This window comes from Sinocyclocheilus anshuiensis, unplaced genomic scaffold, assembly GCF_001515605.1.
Source record: "Sinocyclocheilus anshuiensis isolate Anshui unplaced genomic scaffold, SAMN03320099.WGS_v1.1 scaffold608, whole genome shotgun sequence".
Taxonomy (NCBI): domain Eukaryota; kingdom Metazoa; phylum Chordata; class Actinopteri; order Cypriniformes; family Cyprinidae; genus Sinocyclocheilus; species Sinocyclocheilus anshuiensis.
In genome coordinates this window covers 341,470-356,330 of record NW_015557085.1, presented here as the reverse complement: position 1 = coordinate 356,330, position 14,861 = coordinate 341,470, and the positions used below count along the sequence as shown (strand labels likewise).

The window sequence follows — 14,861 nt, the reverse complement described above, 5'->3', positions numbered from 1 at the left end:
TGTTCCAGTCCCCGAGTTTAGCCCAGAGAGGGCTCCAGTCCCTGAGTTTAGCCCTGAGAAGGCTCATATCCCCGAGTCTAGCCCAGAGAGGGCTCCAGTCCCAGAGTTTAGCCCAGAGAGGGCTCCGGTCCCCGAGTCTAGCACAGAAAGGGCTCCAGTCCCCACGTCCAGCCCAAGGAGGGTTCCAGTCAAGCCCAGGGAGGGCCACTGTTCCCGAGTTAGGTCTACGGAGGGCCTCTAAAGATGATATTCTCCCCAAGGATTTTTTTTGGGGGTAGTATGGGTCTGTCCGTAGTGGCTGGGCTGAGTGGCGAGGCCAAGGACACGGAGGCCGTCCAGCCATGGCCTCCTGAGTTCCCTACTCCGCCATGGCCTCCTGAACTGTCTGATCCGCCATGTCCTCCTGAGTCCCCTGCTCCGCCATGGCCTCCTAGTCTGCCTGATCCGCCATGGTTCCCCGAGCTGCCTGCTCCGCCATGGCCCCCTGAGTTCCCTGCTCCGCCATGGGTCCCCGAGCTGCCTGCTCCACCCTGGAGGTATTCCCCGTGTCCCAGTCCTGCATCAGCCTCCAGGGCGCCCACCCCCCTCCCTGGTGGAATTGTTACGGCGCGGGATGCGCCTTCCGGGAGGGGGGAGTAATGTCAGACTCTGTTCCTTGTTTTGTGTGTTTTGCTCCCCATGTGCCTTCCTTGCCCTTATTTGCTCCTTCCTGTTTCTTGTTCCAATTATGTTTATTGATCCCAGGTGTTTCTCATCATCCCCTCGTCATGTCGTGTATTTAAAGTGTGTCCTATTCTGAGTTGGTAATCCGGTATTGAATGTCTGTGAACATCGATCCCCATGTCCTACGTGTGACTCCTGTGATTATATGTCAGTAAAGACTGTGATAATTCTGGAATCTCCTTCGTCTCCTCGCTCCTTCACAGTAGGCACACTGTGACAATAACCAGGGTCTGAGCCACTGTCCTTCACTCTCACGGGCTGAAGAGCCCCTATAGCAGACAGAGAGATGAGTCCATTCTAAAAGCATTCTGCCATCACTCTTCAGCTTTTGATCCATGCCGGGTTTCCCATTTATGATTTGTTTTTTTGTGTGATTTGTGTGATTCTGATTTGAGCCAATTCCTTATGTGGTACTATATCAGATGTTTTGCAGCGTGACCTCAGTCTGAACAGTCATATTGGAATTTATATGACTTTTACATGTATGTCACTCCAAAGATGTTACATGCTGGTAGTTATTGGTCACTGGTGAATATGGCAGACAGCTGCTATACAAGCAAAACTTGAGGGATCATTTTACAGATATTCAAATATTATTTCCTCATCAGTGTCTTTGTCCACCTGATTGCCTCCGCATGAATTTGCTGGCTTCTGCAGCACATCTTATAAATGAATGTGTATTGTGTAGACACTAACATCAGTGGCTCTCGACGGTGAGCTGTGTGCCATCTTTGTTATTATTCTTTGGTGCATGCAGGTCAGCCCAGGACTTCAATCTGATATTGGCCATATTTCAAAACACAATGTGAACAGCAATCATACATTAACACCATCACACTTTCTGCTTTTCGCAGTTAAATAATGTGTGAGTCTGAGGTATTGGTGTGCTAGCAAGCCAGGAAAAAATACAGAAAAATGTATTGGTGTTTATTCTCATTATGGTCTTTGTAAGAACAAGCTCTTTAATGTTTGCTAATGCTTGTGTCTCTCATCACTGCATTGCTCACACTGAACAGACAACAATGTTTTAGGAAATGCACTATAAATCTATCTATCAACGTAATCTTTTGCAATACAGACATTTATAAAAATGCACAAGTTACTGAGATAAACTAATCACACTGCTTGTTAAAGGTCTGTTGGGCTGGTCCAGATTAAAAACTAACAGTACAGTAAATAAACTGTACATGAGAGCTGACTTTGCCAATTTCTGCAGTTTGGAGTTTACACTAAGAATAATCTGTCTATTTTTAAGATTTACACATTCTGCAAATGGTATCATGTTTCTGTAGGATAAAGTGTAAACTGTGTAGGAATGTGCATTTTGCTTTTAACATTTTATTTGTAAAGGGAAATTACAAACTAGTGCTTGTGTTTGTGTGTAAAAGTTGTTGGTGTTTTACTGCCACTATAATAATCTGCAGTAAAGTACAGTACAGTAGGTATGTGTCAGGATCTGTAAATGAGGTGCTTTATTGAACATCAAGGTCAAATGTAGGGTGGGCTCGACAGAAAGGACAGATGGGAGGTCAGTCAGGCAGGGGTTGAAACCAAAAAATCAGAGAAAGTGTGAGAGGATGAGATGAGAGCGAAGTCAAGGACAGACAGGGTTCATGAGCAGTAATCAGTCCAGCAGGGCAGTATCATCAGAAGGTGCTCACAGCTGATGGTAAGTGAAAAGCACACGTTCAGAGGGGACAAGGATGCTGGAACCCTCCACTGATCTGGGCAGAAAACCAGCATGAGATCAGGACAAATAAACAACCATTACTAGAGTGATTGACAGGCAACAGTAGAAGCTGAGAGCACACAGATACGCAATTAGATGAGAAACAGGTGAAAAGCCAATGAGCAAAAATATAGGCAAAAACACATTTTCCAATGGGCCCATGTTGCAATAATGACACACCGATTGTCTGTGTGACAGACATAATATTAATATACAGTTTTGCATCATGATTTGTAAAAGTATGATATTTAACGTAAAAAAAAAAAAAAAAAAAAAACCACATTAAAAAAGCTTTATCCTTCATGTTCAAGTTAAAAAAAAAAAAAAAAAAATCCCCATTGAAGAAGCTTGATCCTGCATGTTTAAGTTAAAAAAAAAAAAAAAAAAAAAAGAATCCAGGGCTTATTCTTGTTTTCTGGTTTCTTGTAGCTGCACACGACTGGAAGATGAAGCTCGCTGGATTTATGCTTCTCCTCATCAATTCAGCGGCCTCCATCAATCTCAAATACATCTCCAAGAGGAACTCAGGTATGACCGTCATTTGACTGCACCTACAGCGTCGTTTCAGAGCGGGAGCATGCGTTGGAGAGTTTGGTGTAAGCTTTCAGTGTTGTATATTTTGGAGGTCAAGCCTCTCCTGCTGTTGGCTTCAGACTCATGATGGGAATGTGGAGTAAACGCAGTGTTTTCATCACTGGTGAATAAAGCCACTTGCGTTCTGTTTGAACTGTTTACAGAAAAGTAATGGAGTGGCTTTTGATTAAATTTCTCTGTGAACTGTTGTGTTTGTTTCAGTGAAGAACCCGGGCTCTCCACACGATCACATAAGCAGCAGTGTGTGTGTGTGTGTGTGTGTGTGTGTGTGTGTTTGTGTGGGTGCCATGTGCGCTCAGCAATTATGTTATCAGCACCAAACGGGCATTTATGTGGGCGGTAAAAACACTGAGGCAATCTCGACTGTCAGTTTCTCACCCAGCCACAGATCTCAGAGTTTGGCATGTACGCTTTACTGTGCCACCAAATAAGCAGAAATGTTTCCTGCATTTTAATATGCATGATTAACATGTGAGACACCAGTTTATAGCAGAGTGTGTGTGTGTGTGTGTGTGTAAAGCTGCTGTGTTAAACGTTAAGTAGTAGAGCTTTATTGTGCTAGCATGATATTAGCAGCACTGGATTGTATGTTTAAGGATGAATTTCAGGATAAATGCATGTGCTTTGAAACTTTGCGTAACAGCACAGGGATGAGCTCTGATTATGATTATGATTCTGAGGTATAGTATTATGTACTGTAAGCATGAGTTGCATTTGCCAAAGGAAGTCTAATGAATGCTAAAAAGAACATGTAAATCACACATGAGGGATTTAATCATCGTAAGTTTTATCAGATTAGGGTAAGATTGTGAGTTAAAATGTGGCGTCCAGTGTTCATCATTGAATTCCAGACAACGCTCACACCCTTTTAATTTTTTTTGCATTACTTTTATTGACACTATATTTTCTTTTGCCCCTGAAATATTATTTAGCTGTATTTTTGTATTAGTATTTTTGCAGCAAACAGCACCTGTAACGAAACATTAAAACACATTTGTGTTTTGGTGGTTTAATGGAAGGAATAATCCACAAACTGTATACGCGTCGCCACAAGAAATTCTGGAGAAAAAAGCTAGTGTTTCTCTGAAGATATATTTTCTTTGTAGATGGTATGTCTTGAATTTGCATCTCTCACATCAACTTAATTCATCTGTTATGTTCTTCCTTTCACTTGCATCTGGTGCTTGGAGAGGTTTTATTTTGAACTATATTTCTGTCTTTCTAGCCAGAGATAAGGTTTAATCAAAGCTTCCTTCAACATTTTTGGCTGAAACAAGTATTAATATTGATTTTAGAGAATCCGTCAGGTTGATGGGTTCATGTCAGATGCTAATGTTTCCATATTACACTGATAGCTTTGATGGAAATCAGTTTGTCTCAAAGATGTTCTTGCAAAATCTCAAAAACTACAGCTTAGGATCCACGACGCACAAAAGGGTCAGATTTACTAAACAAAAGTGCTGCTGATCTACTGATAATGAACAAATTAAAGAACACAGATGCAAGTCATTTCCATTAATGACCAATGCTAAGAGCAGTGCAAATTAGTGATGCAAACAAGCAGAGCTAGCAACACAGATGCAGAATGGGCACAGACATGCTTTTTAGGGTGTTAGATAATGGTGCAAATACCAGTAAACTGATCACAGCAAACCCTGGTAAATCATGTTGTGTGATTGATTCAAATCCTCTCCTCCCATAAATGTTGTCTGAAAGGGAAACTCCTACAAATGCACATGCAATAAGATCAAAATAACATGTCCATGCCTTTTGAATGCTAATTTTTCAACGTGCATATTTGGTAAAACCTGACAGTAGTTTTTTTATGCCAAAAGATGGTTTTTGCACTGTTGCAAGCTGTTAGCAAATGTTTGTGTATAAATTTCCTGTCATTGCCCGCGATCATCATGCACCACTGTCTACACCATTCAATGATTAGCTTATATATGTTAACAACATTTCATACACACTGTATGCAACATTAAATATATATGTATATTATTACTTGCATTGTTTTGATTTGGCAGACATATTGTACATGGACATTCACAAAAAGGTTGCATTTGGTCAAGTACACAACAAATCAAATGAGATGTGCTGATCTTTCTCATATATGAGAACTACATAAACTGTCTGTTCTTTGGAGGAAAACAGTATTTCTGCAACTCTGAGACATACAGTATTACATGCAGACAACAAAGCCATGGGCAGTTTTTCTCATACACACATCTCATGTATTTATCAGCCATTCTCATCCAACACATTACTTCAACTTCAACTTCATTTATTTATATAGCACATTTAAATGCAACTTTGTTGCCCAAAGTGCTTCACAAGTTAAGGATAAAATAAAATACACACAAACATTTATAAAAAGTTCCCAATTCAAACTTTCTCTACTTCAAAGGCCAGACTAAAAAAATGTGTCTTCAACTGGGACCTAAAAACCTCTATAGACGGAGCCTGCCGAATATACAGCGGAAGACCGTTCCATAATTGTGTACCTACTACTGAAAAGGCGCGGTCACCTTTTGACTTCTTTTTGGACCGAGGGACAGTCAGCAACAACTGATTTACTGATCTAAGTGACCTAGCCGGTGTGTGAGATCATTTGGGGACAAGTTGTGTAAAGCTTTAAAAACCAATAATAAAATCTTAAAATCAATCCTATACCTGACTAGTAGCCAGTGGAGAGACGATAGCACCGGAGTGATGTGTTCCCAGAAGCCTAGCTGCGGCATTCTGCATGAGCTGCAATCGAGATATTTGCCGTTGACAGATCCCTACATAAAGTGAGTTACAGTAATCCAGTCGCGAAGTGATAAAAGCATGAATAACAATCTCCAAATCTTTAAAACTCAGAAAAGGGTTTAGCTTAGAAATAATTCTAAGCTGATAAAAACTGCTTCTTACAACCGAATTAATCTGTTTATCAAAACTGAGAGATTAATCAATTATGACGCCAAGGTTTCTCACACTGTCTTTCACTGTCATTTCTAAGGGGGCAAGAGTGTTGGCTATTTTTTTTTTTTTTTTTTTTTTTTAATTAAGCTGAAGAAAATTATTTGAGAGCCAACAGGGACTGTAAAGACTGCTCATTTCCGACCTTAAGCGGAAGATAAATCTGTGTGTCATCTGCATACATGTGATGAGAAATGTTGTGGAGATGGCAAATAGACCCCAGCGGGCACACATATATAAAGAAAACAACATAGGGCTCAAAATAGAGCCCTGAGGAAGGCCATATTTTAAGGGAACCACAGAGGATGAAACATTTGCCAAATTAACAAAAAATGTTCTATCTGTAAGATATGAATGAAATCATTTCAAGGCAGTTCCCCCAAACCCCACCTCACACTCCAACTGTTTTAAAAGAATCAAATAGTCTACAGTGTCAAATGCGGCACTGAGATCTAACATAATTAAAACTGCAGCCATCCCAGAATCAACTGCTAATAATAAATAAGTTAACACTTTTAGCAGAGCGGTCTCAGTACAATGACCAGCTCTGAAACCAGATTGGAATAGGTCCAATTCGAGTGTAATTTGGGGTAATGGGGTCATTTGGGTAAAATGGGGTAATTTGAGTCAGAACTACCTTCTCTACAACTTTAGATAAAAATGGAAGTTTAGAAATGGGACGGATTACAATCACAACTGTATTAGACTGAAAAAAAAAAATAAAACAAATGATCAGATTTTATTATGTGATCTCAGATGTCCTTGTCTAATGCTCCTGTTGCTGCTCTTTTGTGAAAACACTTCGTTTTGATGGTTCCCCAGCAGGTTTCTCAGAATTGTGAATGAAAGCATGCAGTGGCTGATCAGGAGAATTCCGGACTATAACTGTTAACTATAACTCGCTGCTCAACATTCAAATACTCGGCTAGTGTTTGCTGTAACAGGTGCAGCATGCTTCAGAAACCCTCCACCTCCCCCAGCTCCACCTGTCTAGATCTGTAATGGGGTGATATCATGTATGTTAAATATGGGATTATTTCATATATGTCACATGTGTAGCAGCAGTATTTCATATATGCTCACAGCAGCAGCAGATCTATTGCGTGAAGACCAAACACATTAACATTATCATATATATTTCCATAAATTGCAACAGAGGAAAACAGCATGTGAAAAAAAAACTTGAGCCATATATAGCCTACTAAATTTGCTAGCTGTGCCAAGGTCTGTACTGTAAGTCTCTTTTAAATATTACATAATTTGACCTTTTTATGTCAAGGCAAAGTTCAGCTTGTGAAATGTCATGTAGTGTTACAGTCACCCTAGAAACAAGAGGAAAGCTGCAACAATATTATTATATGATTCTGTGATATTTATCTGCAATCCCAATTACCTTTTTTGTGGACTAATTAGATGATTTATGAATTTAAAAAAAATGTATGCATTTTTTTTACTTGGCACTTGTGTTTTAAACTAGTTTTTAGAAATATAGGCCTATTTTCTTTATCATGGACACTTATTAGTCATTCATGTGTTTAGATGATATGTAGATATGAGAAATTGTACACATATTGGTGGGCATAATAATGTCACATGCAGTGTTTGAGAACATGCAAATTTTGTCTGTTGAAGTCTGTTTTAACACTTACTTTAGAATGTGTGGTCTTGTCCTTTGCATATACTAAACATATAAATTATTAAATAAATGATAAATTCAACATTAAATCGATAAAGTCGAATTGTCTTCTCTCCAGTGATCCCAATGCCGGGTGATATATCCAGAAGAAAAGCCCTCTATGAAGAACTGGGTGATATTTCCTGATCGATGTTAGCTCTGAAGCTTTTTATTTCCCCCCTAAAATGTTCAAGGTAGTTTTCTACGTAATTAAATATTATTTAATTATATTTAGCTTTGCTTCAGGGACATTCACCAATCAAGCGATGCTCTTTGATCCACCGAGCGATAATGATGACAGCAGCACAATGCAGGCAAGAACACATCTGGATATTAGAGAGAAAGAGGTTTAATAAAAGCAAGTTATGATGGCTATTTTTCTTTGTGATTTGGCCTCATTCGCTGGGTTGGCCACTGGGCAGCTTACAGGACCGATGGAAAGATGTGTGTGAGACTCCCGGTCTGAAATTGTTCCCAGTCCCTGGTTTTAATGTATGAGATCAGTATCAGCCTTGTAACAAGATGAACACTGCAAAAATATGGTATTATGATTTTTTTATGATGACAAAGTATCAAATCTTCCTATTTTTTAAGTTCTCTCTCATCTAGTAGTTTTTGTTTCTTATCATTTTTTAAATCCAACTGGGAACATCTGATCCTCTAACCATCTTTCTAAATGTTTATGCTAACCATAAAATGAATTCTGAAGGTTATTTCCACAATTGTGAAACGTGAGCTATTCTAATTTGTGGCGTATGATATGCATGTGTCCAGTAGTGAATATCAGTCACACAGTCATTATGCAGGGAAATGTTCAATTGACCAATCATAAACAAGTATTACATATATAGAGTTTAAAGGTGTACAGTCTTCTGTTCAAGGCCCATCATGCATCTACAGTTTAAAAGCTTTAAAATAACTTTAATCAGCCAAACTGCCCTTGACAGCGAGTAAAAACACAATTTCCCTAGGAGAAATCTCTTAAAAGCTGGAAAATAAGCTTCTCTTAATGTTTTGCCTGAAGTCACCCATCAGAAAATTAATTTTCTTCTATCTACACCTTAAGAGGGCCTTGGGAGTGTAATATATGTATTGTAATTTAATTATTAATGAGCAAAACAAAGTGTCCCTCAAGTGTCCTAAGATTGCGGAAATGCATCTGAGCTGCTTTGTGCTTCAAGAGAGTAATTAGTAAGTAAGCGTGGGATCTGTTATTTTCTCTTCCTTCACAGGCCTGAGACTTCATACATCACTGTATCTGTTCATGTGGCTCTGGACAGGCTGGAGACTCAGATCAAGGTGGTCTCTTTATGCCTCCAGAGACTCAGAATGAAGAGTTTCTCTGGGAAGGGTTCCTTTGCTGCGACTGTGTGCAGAACAACTATGTACATCGGCTTCCATCCGCAGACAAACCTTGAAGAGACTGAAAGACCTCATGCTCCTGTTGGTGCTGTTTGGAGTCTGTCAGTCAGTTTGTTGAAAAGAAACAAGCTTGACCCAAGCTCTTGTGAGGAGAATAATGATTGGCAGTGTAGCACAGATCTTCAGCACCAATGCTAGCATGTCAACCCGAAGAATCCCAACCCAGAGTTCTTTCTGAGTGATCAACCTTAAGACAAATGGGCTACAAGCAACAGATACAGTACTGTTATGAGCCACCGAATACTGTGTGTGAATAATCCTGCAGAAAATCTAATTGTATGGGCCATTAGGTTCACACCTTTACAGACAGAGATAGAGCTGATTGTGTCTGAGGCACACCTGACTGCACAACTCTGATATTTGCTGCTGACTCGAAGTCATCTGTAGTGCTTAAACATGAGATATAGTTTGTTTTGGGAATATTAAACAAAAAGTATAAAAGTGTGCACTCTCCAGCTCTTAATGCATTGTGTTTCCTTCTTGAGCATCAGTGGATCTTGTCAGCCTTTGTAATAGTATGAGTCCATCTAACACACTCTCACTCACAGCCACAGTAAACAATGATCGGGGCTGTTATACTGAAAATCATCCCACAACATATATGACAGCATTACAACACAATATTGAATTGTATATGCATTACTATTAATGTTAAAAAATAACTTTTTAGACTAAAAAATATTCAATTAATCTTATGAATTTTCTTGGAGATATTGTTGATCTTCAGCTCATCCATATAAAAGTTTATTGGATGTTGACTTTCTACAGTATTGTGAGGAAGACTGTGTTTTATTTAGATTAAAATAATAGCAATAATAAAGGAAAGGGCTTTTTTTAGTGTGAAGGCAGTCCCCATGGCAACAGCATCTAGAATCAATCATAAGTCGGTCTCTGGCACATCAAAGTGATCTATTAACTCATTCCTGTCTCTCTCTCTCTCGCTGGAATCTTCAACCCAGTGTCTGGAAAATGGAGCACAATGTGATAGGATAGCTTTATATTATCTTGTGGACCATTTTTCTTACTGTGATTAATTGTGAAGAGCAGTCGATGCGTGTGAACCTATGGCTGAACTCTGCTAATCAATAACCTGATCACAGCCACGCTCTAACAAGCTTGCAAATAAATAGATAGAAATAAAACATAATAACAATCTGATCTGATAGCGTGTTTACATGTGACTGTGTTCAAGTTCCACAAATAATTCGCTGTTAAAGAAGTGAGAACGGGCTTTCAAACTGAGATCTTTCTGTGATGCAGCAAGTCTACAGATCTGATGAACGCTTTCTCATATAATGTACATTTCATCTTAACATGTTTACAAGGCACTCAGAGTATGTGCTTTTTGTGTCCATGTGAATTTAGATGTTCCTACTTTATTAGTCAGTTTACTGTTTTTGGTGATTTTGGTCATGATTTGTTTGTGAAAATGTTTTCACACAAAAGTTTCTGTGTATGCATGTTTACTGAATGAGACCTGATATTTACTTAAGATGCAAACACATCAAATATGTGATAATCTACATAACCCCTTTAACATCTGCAAAACGTTTTACATTAAATCTAGATCAGATGGTCTAATTACAGACCACTTTACATATTCAGCTCTTCATATGTGGCATTGTGGTTCATATCAGGCGCTGATTGATGAAACCGTTATTGGTAGACAGTAAATTCTAAGTGTTTTTCAATGAACGGGACATATAGAAGGCTTTGTTTTTTCCCCATGTGGCAAATGTTGAGTAGATGTGATTTGTTAGTAGGACTCTCACAGGGTTTGACGTGTATCTCAGATGAAGCACGCAGGACATGAGACTGAAGAACCGTCTGCTAGTTTGTAATTAAGTCCTCTGCTCTGTGATTTTGCCAAAGCTGGATATTATATAATTCAAGCGTTTGACTTTAGGGTCACACTCAAAGATGGAAAATAGTTTTTTAAGGACTAATTTGGAGGCAGTTGTGCGGCAGTTTATATTACCCTATGAATCCCATTGTATATTTCTTTCAGAAATCTGAATACAGGTCAGCAGCGAGAGATGCTGTGATCGTAAAACCCTACAACTATCAGTAGACAGGCTGCAGAAATACAGTTTAAGAATCTGCCATTTATTGTTATTAACAATAAATTATTGTGTGTGTGTGTGTTTGTTTGTGGTCCTGGTAAACCCTACGTTATGGGGACAAAATGTCCCAACAAAGATGACAATATTTGAAATCCTTGTCCTTGTGGGGACAATTTTTGGTCCCCATGATGAAACAAGCTTATTAGTCATACAGAATGAAGTTTTTTGAAAATCTAAAAATGCAGAAAGTTTTATGTGAGGGGTAGGTTTAGGTGTAGGGCAATAGAATAAACAGTTTGTAAAGTATAAAAACCATTACGCCTATGGAGAGTCCCCATAAAACATGGAAACACAACATCTGTGTGTGTGATATGAATTTTATCTCTGTTAGTTTAAGTAATGTAGTTAATAACTAATGGCAATACATGGAACCTTATAGTAAAATCTAATCAACAGCTGGTGGATAAATAAAGTCTCCACCTTCTTTGTCCCCCTCAGTTTCCCCAGTAAATCAGTCACAACTTCCAAGTCATCTTAATCAACAAAAACCACTGCCATCATCTTCTCCTAAAAAGTGGTGCAACAGTGATGCGTTTCTGGAGCTGATATAAAGCAGGTATTTATCTACTTGAAATATTCGTGATGAAACCTAAAATGATTTTTAATCATTCAAATACAGATACAGATACAAATAATTTTGTGGTTGTTACATATACAAATACTGGCTTCGCTGCACACCTCTACTGATTTGTTAGTGCTTGTGGTGGTAAGCCGTTTGAGTTTGAATGAAGCTAGGAGTGGAAGTGAAAGCTAGAAAACGTAAGTCTGCAGTGTAAGGCTTCTCAAGATGGATGTTGAAGTCACCAAAGTCTACAAAGTGTACTGAATGAGGACAGCAGCCCATCCAGCTTCTCTCTAAAGGTGCCCAGTTGGCCAGAAAGTAGGGGTGAAAGACAGATGTCACGGTTCGGTACGATTTCGGTACAACAGGAAAAAAACAACAAATCTACTATGCTAGGTTTCTTTTCATTTATTTTGAACTCAAATTAAATAGCTTAATTTGTTCACAGAAAGGAAACTCAAATGGCAGAAAACGTCATCCTATTTGTTGTCTTTATTTTACAAAAGCACAATGTTTTGTTTTCATTGTGAGTGTACTCAAATAAAAGTAGACCTTTTACAGTGATGCATTATTAATTAGACAATAAATGACGGAGTGTTTTAAGTTGATTCTGCTGGTATAAGGAAAGAGTTGAAGTGATCACGCCGGTGCGCACACAAACACACACACACACACACACACACACACACACACACACACACACACACATATCAGTTCCAGCATTGCTAACTTGACAGTGCAGTTGGTACTTCATCAAAATAAAATACAGTGAACCAAACATCACATGACTGAAGTACAAAGCCTACATAATAAATAATAGTTTAGCATTTGGATACATCGCAAATATGGAAATATTATGGAATATTTGGATTTGTGCCGAATGAGAGAGGTAGGATACACGAGCATAAAGCTCCATTTTGCAAACAGTTAAGTGCACAAGCCTTTAAAATATACTCCTTTGTCAGTCTGTGAGAGACGCATTCAGAATCAGCAAATGGTCACTGTCTAGTGGGCTTTGTTTTCAAGTGCGCATCTAATGGCATTTGCTGTTCTTTTGCCGGCGGTTATGAAACAGCATTGCATTGCTGCGGGCGCCCCCTTCTGGATTGAGGGTGAACTGCCTGTATTTGTTGTAAGGCCTCATGCACCGAACCGAGATGTCCGTACCGTGACGGTTCGGTACGAATACATGTGTCGTTACACGCCTACCAGAAAGGCAATAAATTACTACAATATAGAGTTTAACTGGAGCTGTTACCGTAATAGCATGAAATTCAAAATAATTATTATTGCATAGGGAAGAGTGGGTTGAGTATTTCCAGTTATTAGAAATGAGAACACCAGTACCCTTCCAACCTGACAGGACGTGTGAGAGAAAGGGAAGTGGTTAGAGAGAGCAGCTGAGATTGTGGAGTCTTCTGGACAAATCCAAGACTCAGTCAAGCCCAAGATACTAAGTGTAGACAGAGAAGCAATGGCCAGAATGAAGTCTGTTTTTTGACAGCTGACTGACAATTCCAGAGACCCACAGAAAAAGGCTGCGTTTACACTTGGCATTAACATGCGACCTGTATCCGGATGTTGTCCACATACACATTGAAAAGACAAGTGTAAACGCGCTTGAATGTTATGTTGAATGTTGGAATGTTATCCGATCAGCGTGTCCTGGTCCAGAGGTAGTCGAGGACGCATTGTGATTGGATCTCAGTGTAATGTAAACGCAATCCAGCCATCGTATCTGCATTCGCAGGTCGACATCACGCAAAATGCTGCCCCCTCTCTCCCGATCTGTCGGAAGAACAGAGTGCTAATGAGACTCGTACATTTATTTTGATTTGTAAAATGCCCTGCGACTGAAAATAGTTTTCAAAAGAAAACCCACCATGTCAGGTTGACTTTGCACCGCAGACTTATTTAAATATTGTGCGGGAAATACAGATCCGATCGGTTATCCAGATCGAGAAGTCAGTTGATGTTGCCAAGTGTAAACGCGCCGTGTCCTGACTGACTGATGATCCGATCTGCTTGATCAGATCACGGTGATCGCATGTTAATGCCAAGTGTAAACGCAGCCAAAGAGAAAGGTGCAATAGAAGAGGTGAAGATAGGGCACAGGTTAGCAAGATTGCGTTGCCATCTCCGTGTGATGTTAGAACGTTGTTGAGAGAGAACAAGAATATATTGGAGACACTGCTTGAGAGGTAAGGAAAAATACACTTACCTGAGATGATTTTTTATGTTTCTGAAATATATGATTGTATTCTTGAAAACAATCTTTTATTGTATTATTAAATAAAATATTAGTTAATTATCAAAGAAAGAAAAAATTATAATAGCCATAATATGAACCAGGGCTGGGCAATTTCAGTCCTAGAGGGCCACTGTCCTGCAGAGTTTAGCTTTAACCCTGATCAAACACACCTGAACCATCTAATCAATAGCTTCAAAATCACTAGAGAGCTACTGGCAGGTGTGTTTAATTAGGGTTGGACAATGGCTCTCCAGGACCGAAGTTGCCCAGCCCTGAATTATGGACTATTGCAAATGCTGTGATACTGTGATTACCTTCGCACATTGCTGAGTTCTCCAACAGTTTATGTTGTTGTATAAGGTATCATTGTAATCCTTGACCATCAAAACATAGAGGTAGACATCATCTCTTATGCGTTATCATGTTTGGTTCAGGAGATACTGTATGTCACAAAATACATAATTTTGTTATGACGGAAAGTGAAATGGTCACCACAAGGTGTTTTTGCGATGGCTCCATTTCTGAAAGTTTTCAGAGCCCAACCTGTAATGTTTGGTTCAGGACATATCACATAAAATACATAATTTGCTAATAGCAAAAAGTAAAATGGCCACCATGGCAACCACTAGGTGTTTTTGCGATGGCTCCATTTCTGAAAGTTTTCAGAGCCCCAACCTGTACCAAATTTCATGCTTTTATGAAAAAGTGAACATTTCACTTCAAATTTGGCACATATCACCTGGACACTATATTTTGAATTTTATTTTATTTAGAATATATATATATATATATATATATTATTATTTTTTTTTTTTTTTTTT

The 14,861-nt window shown here is 39.0% G+C and overlaps 1 protein-coding gene across 1 annotated transcript in view; it reads left to right on the top strand.

The window, feature by feature from the left end:
* LOC107677005 (X-linked interleukin-1 receptor accessory protein-like 2) overlaps positions 1 to 14,861 on the top strand; it is a 208,257-nt gene that overhangs the window by 19,550 nt on the left and 173,846 nt on the right. The window contains exon 2 of the mRNA XM_016471781.1: positions 2,882 to 2,980. Within this exon, the coding sequence (XP_016327267.1) occupies positions 2,899 to 2,980 (82 nt within the window). The 5' untranslated portion in view covers positions 2,882 to 2,898. The remainder of the gene's footprint in view (positions 1 to 2,881; positions 2,981 to 14,861) is intronic.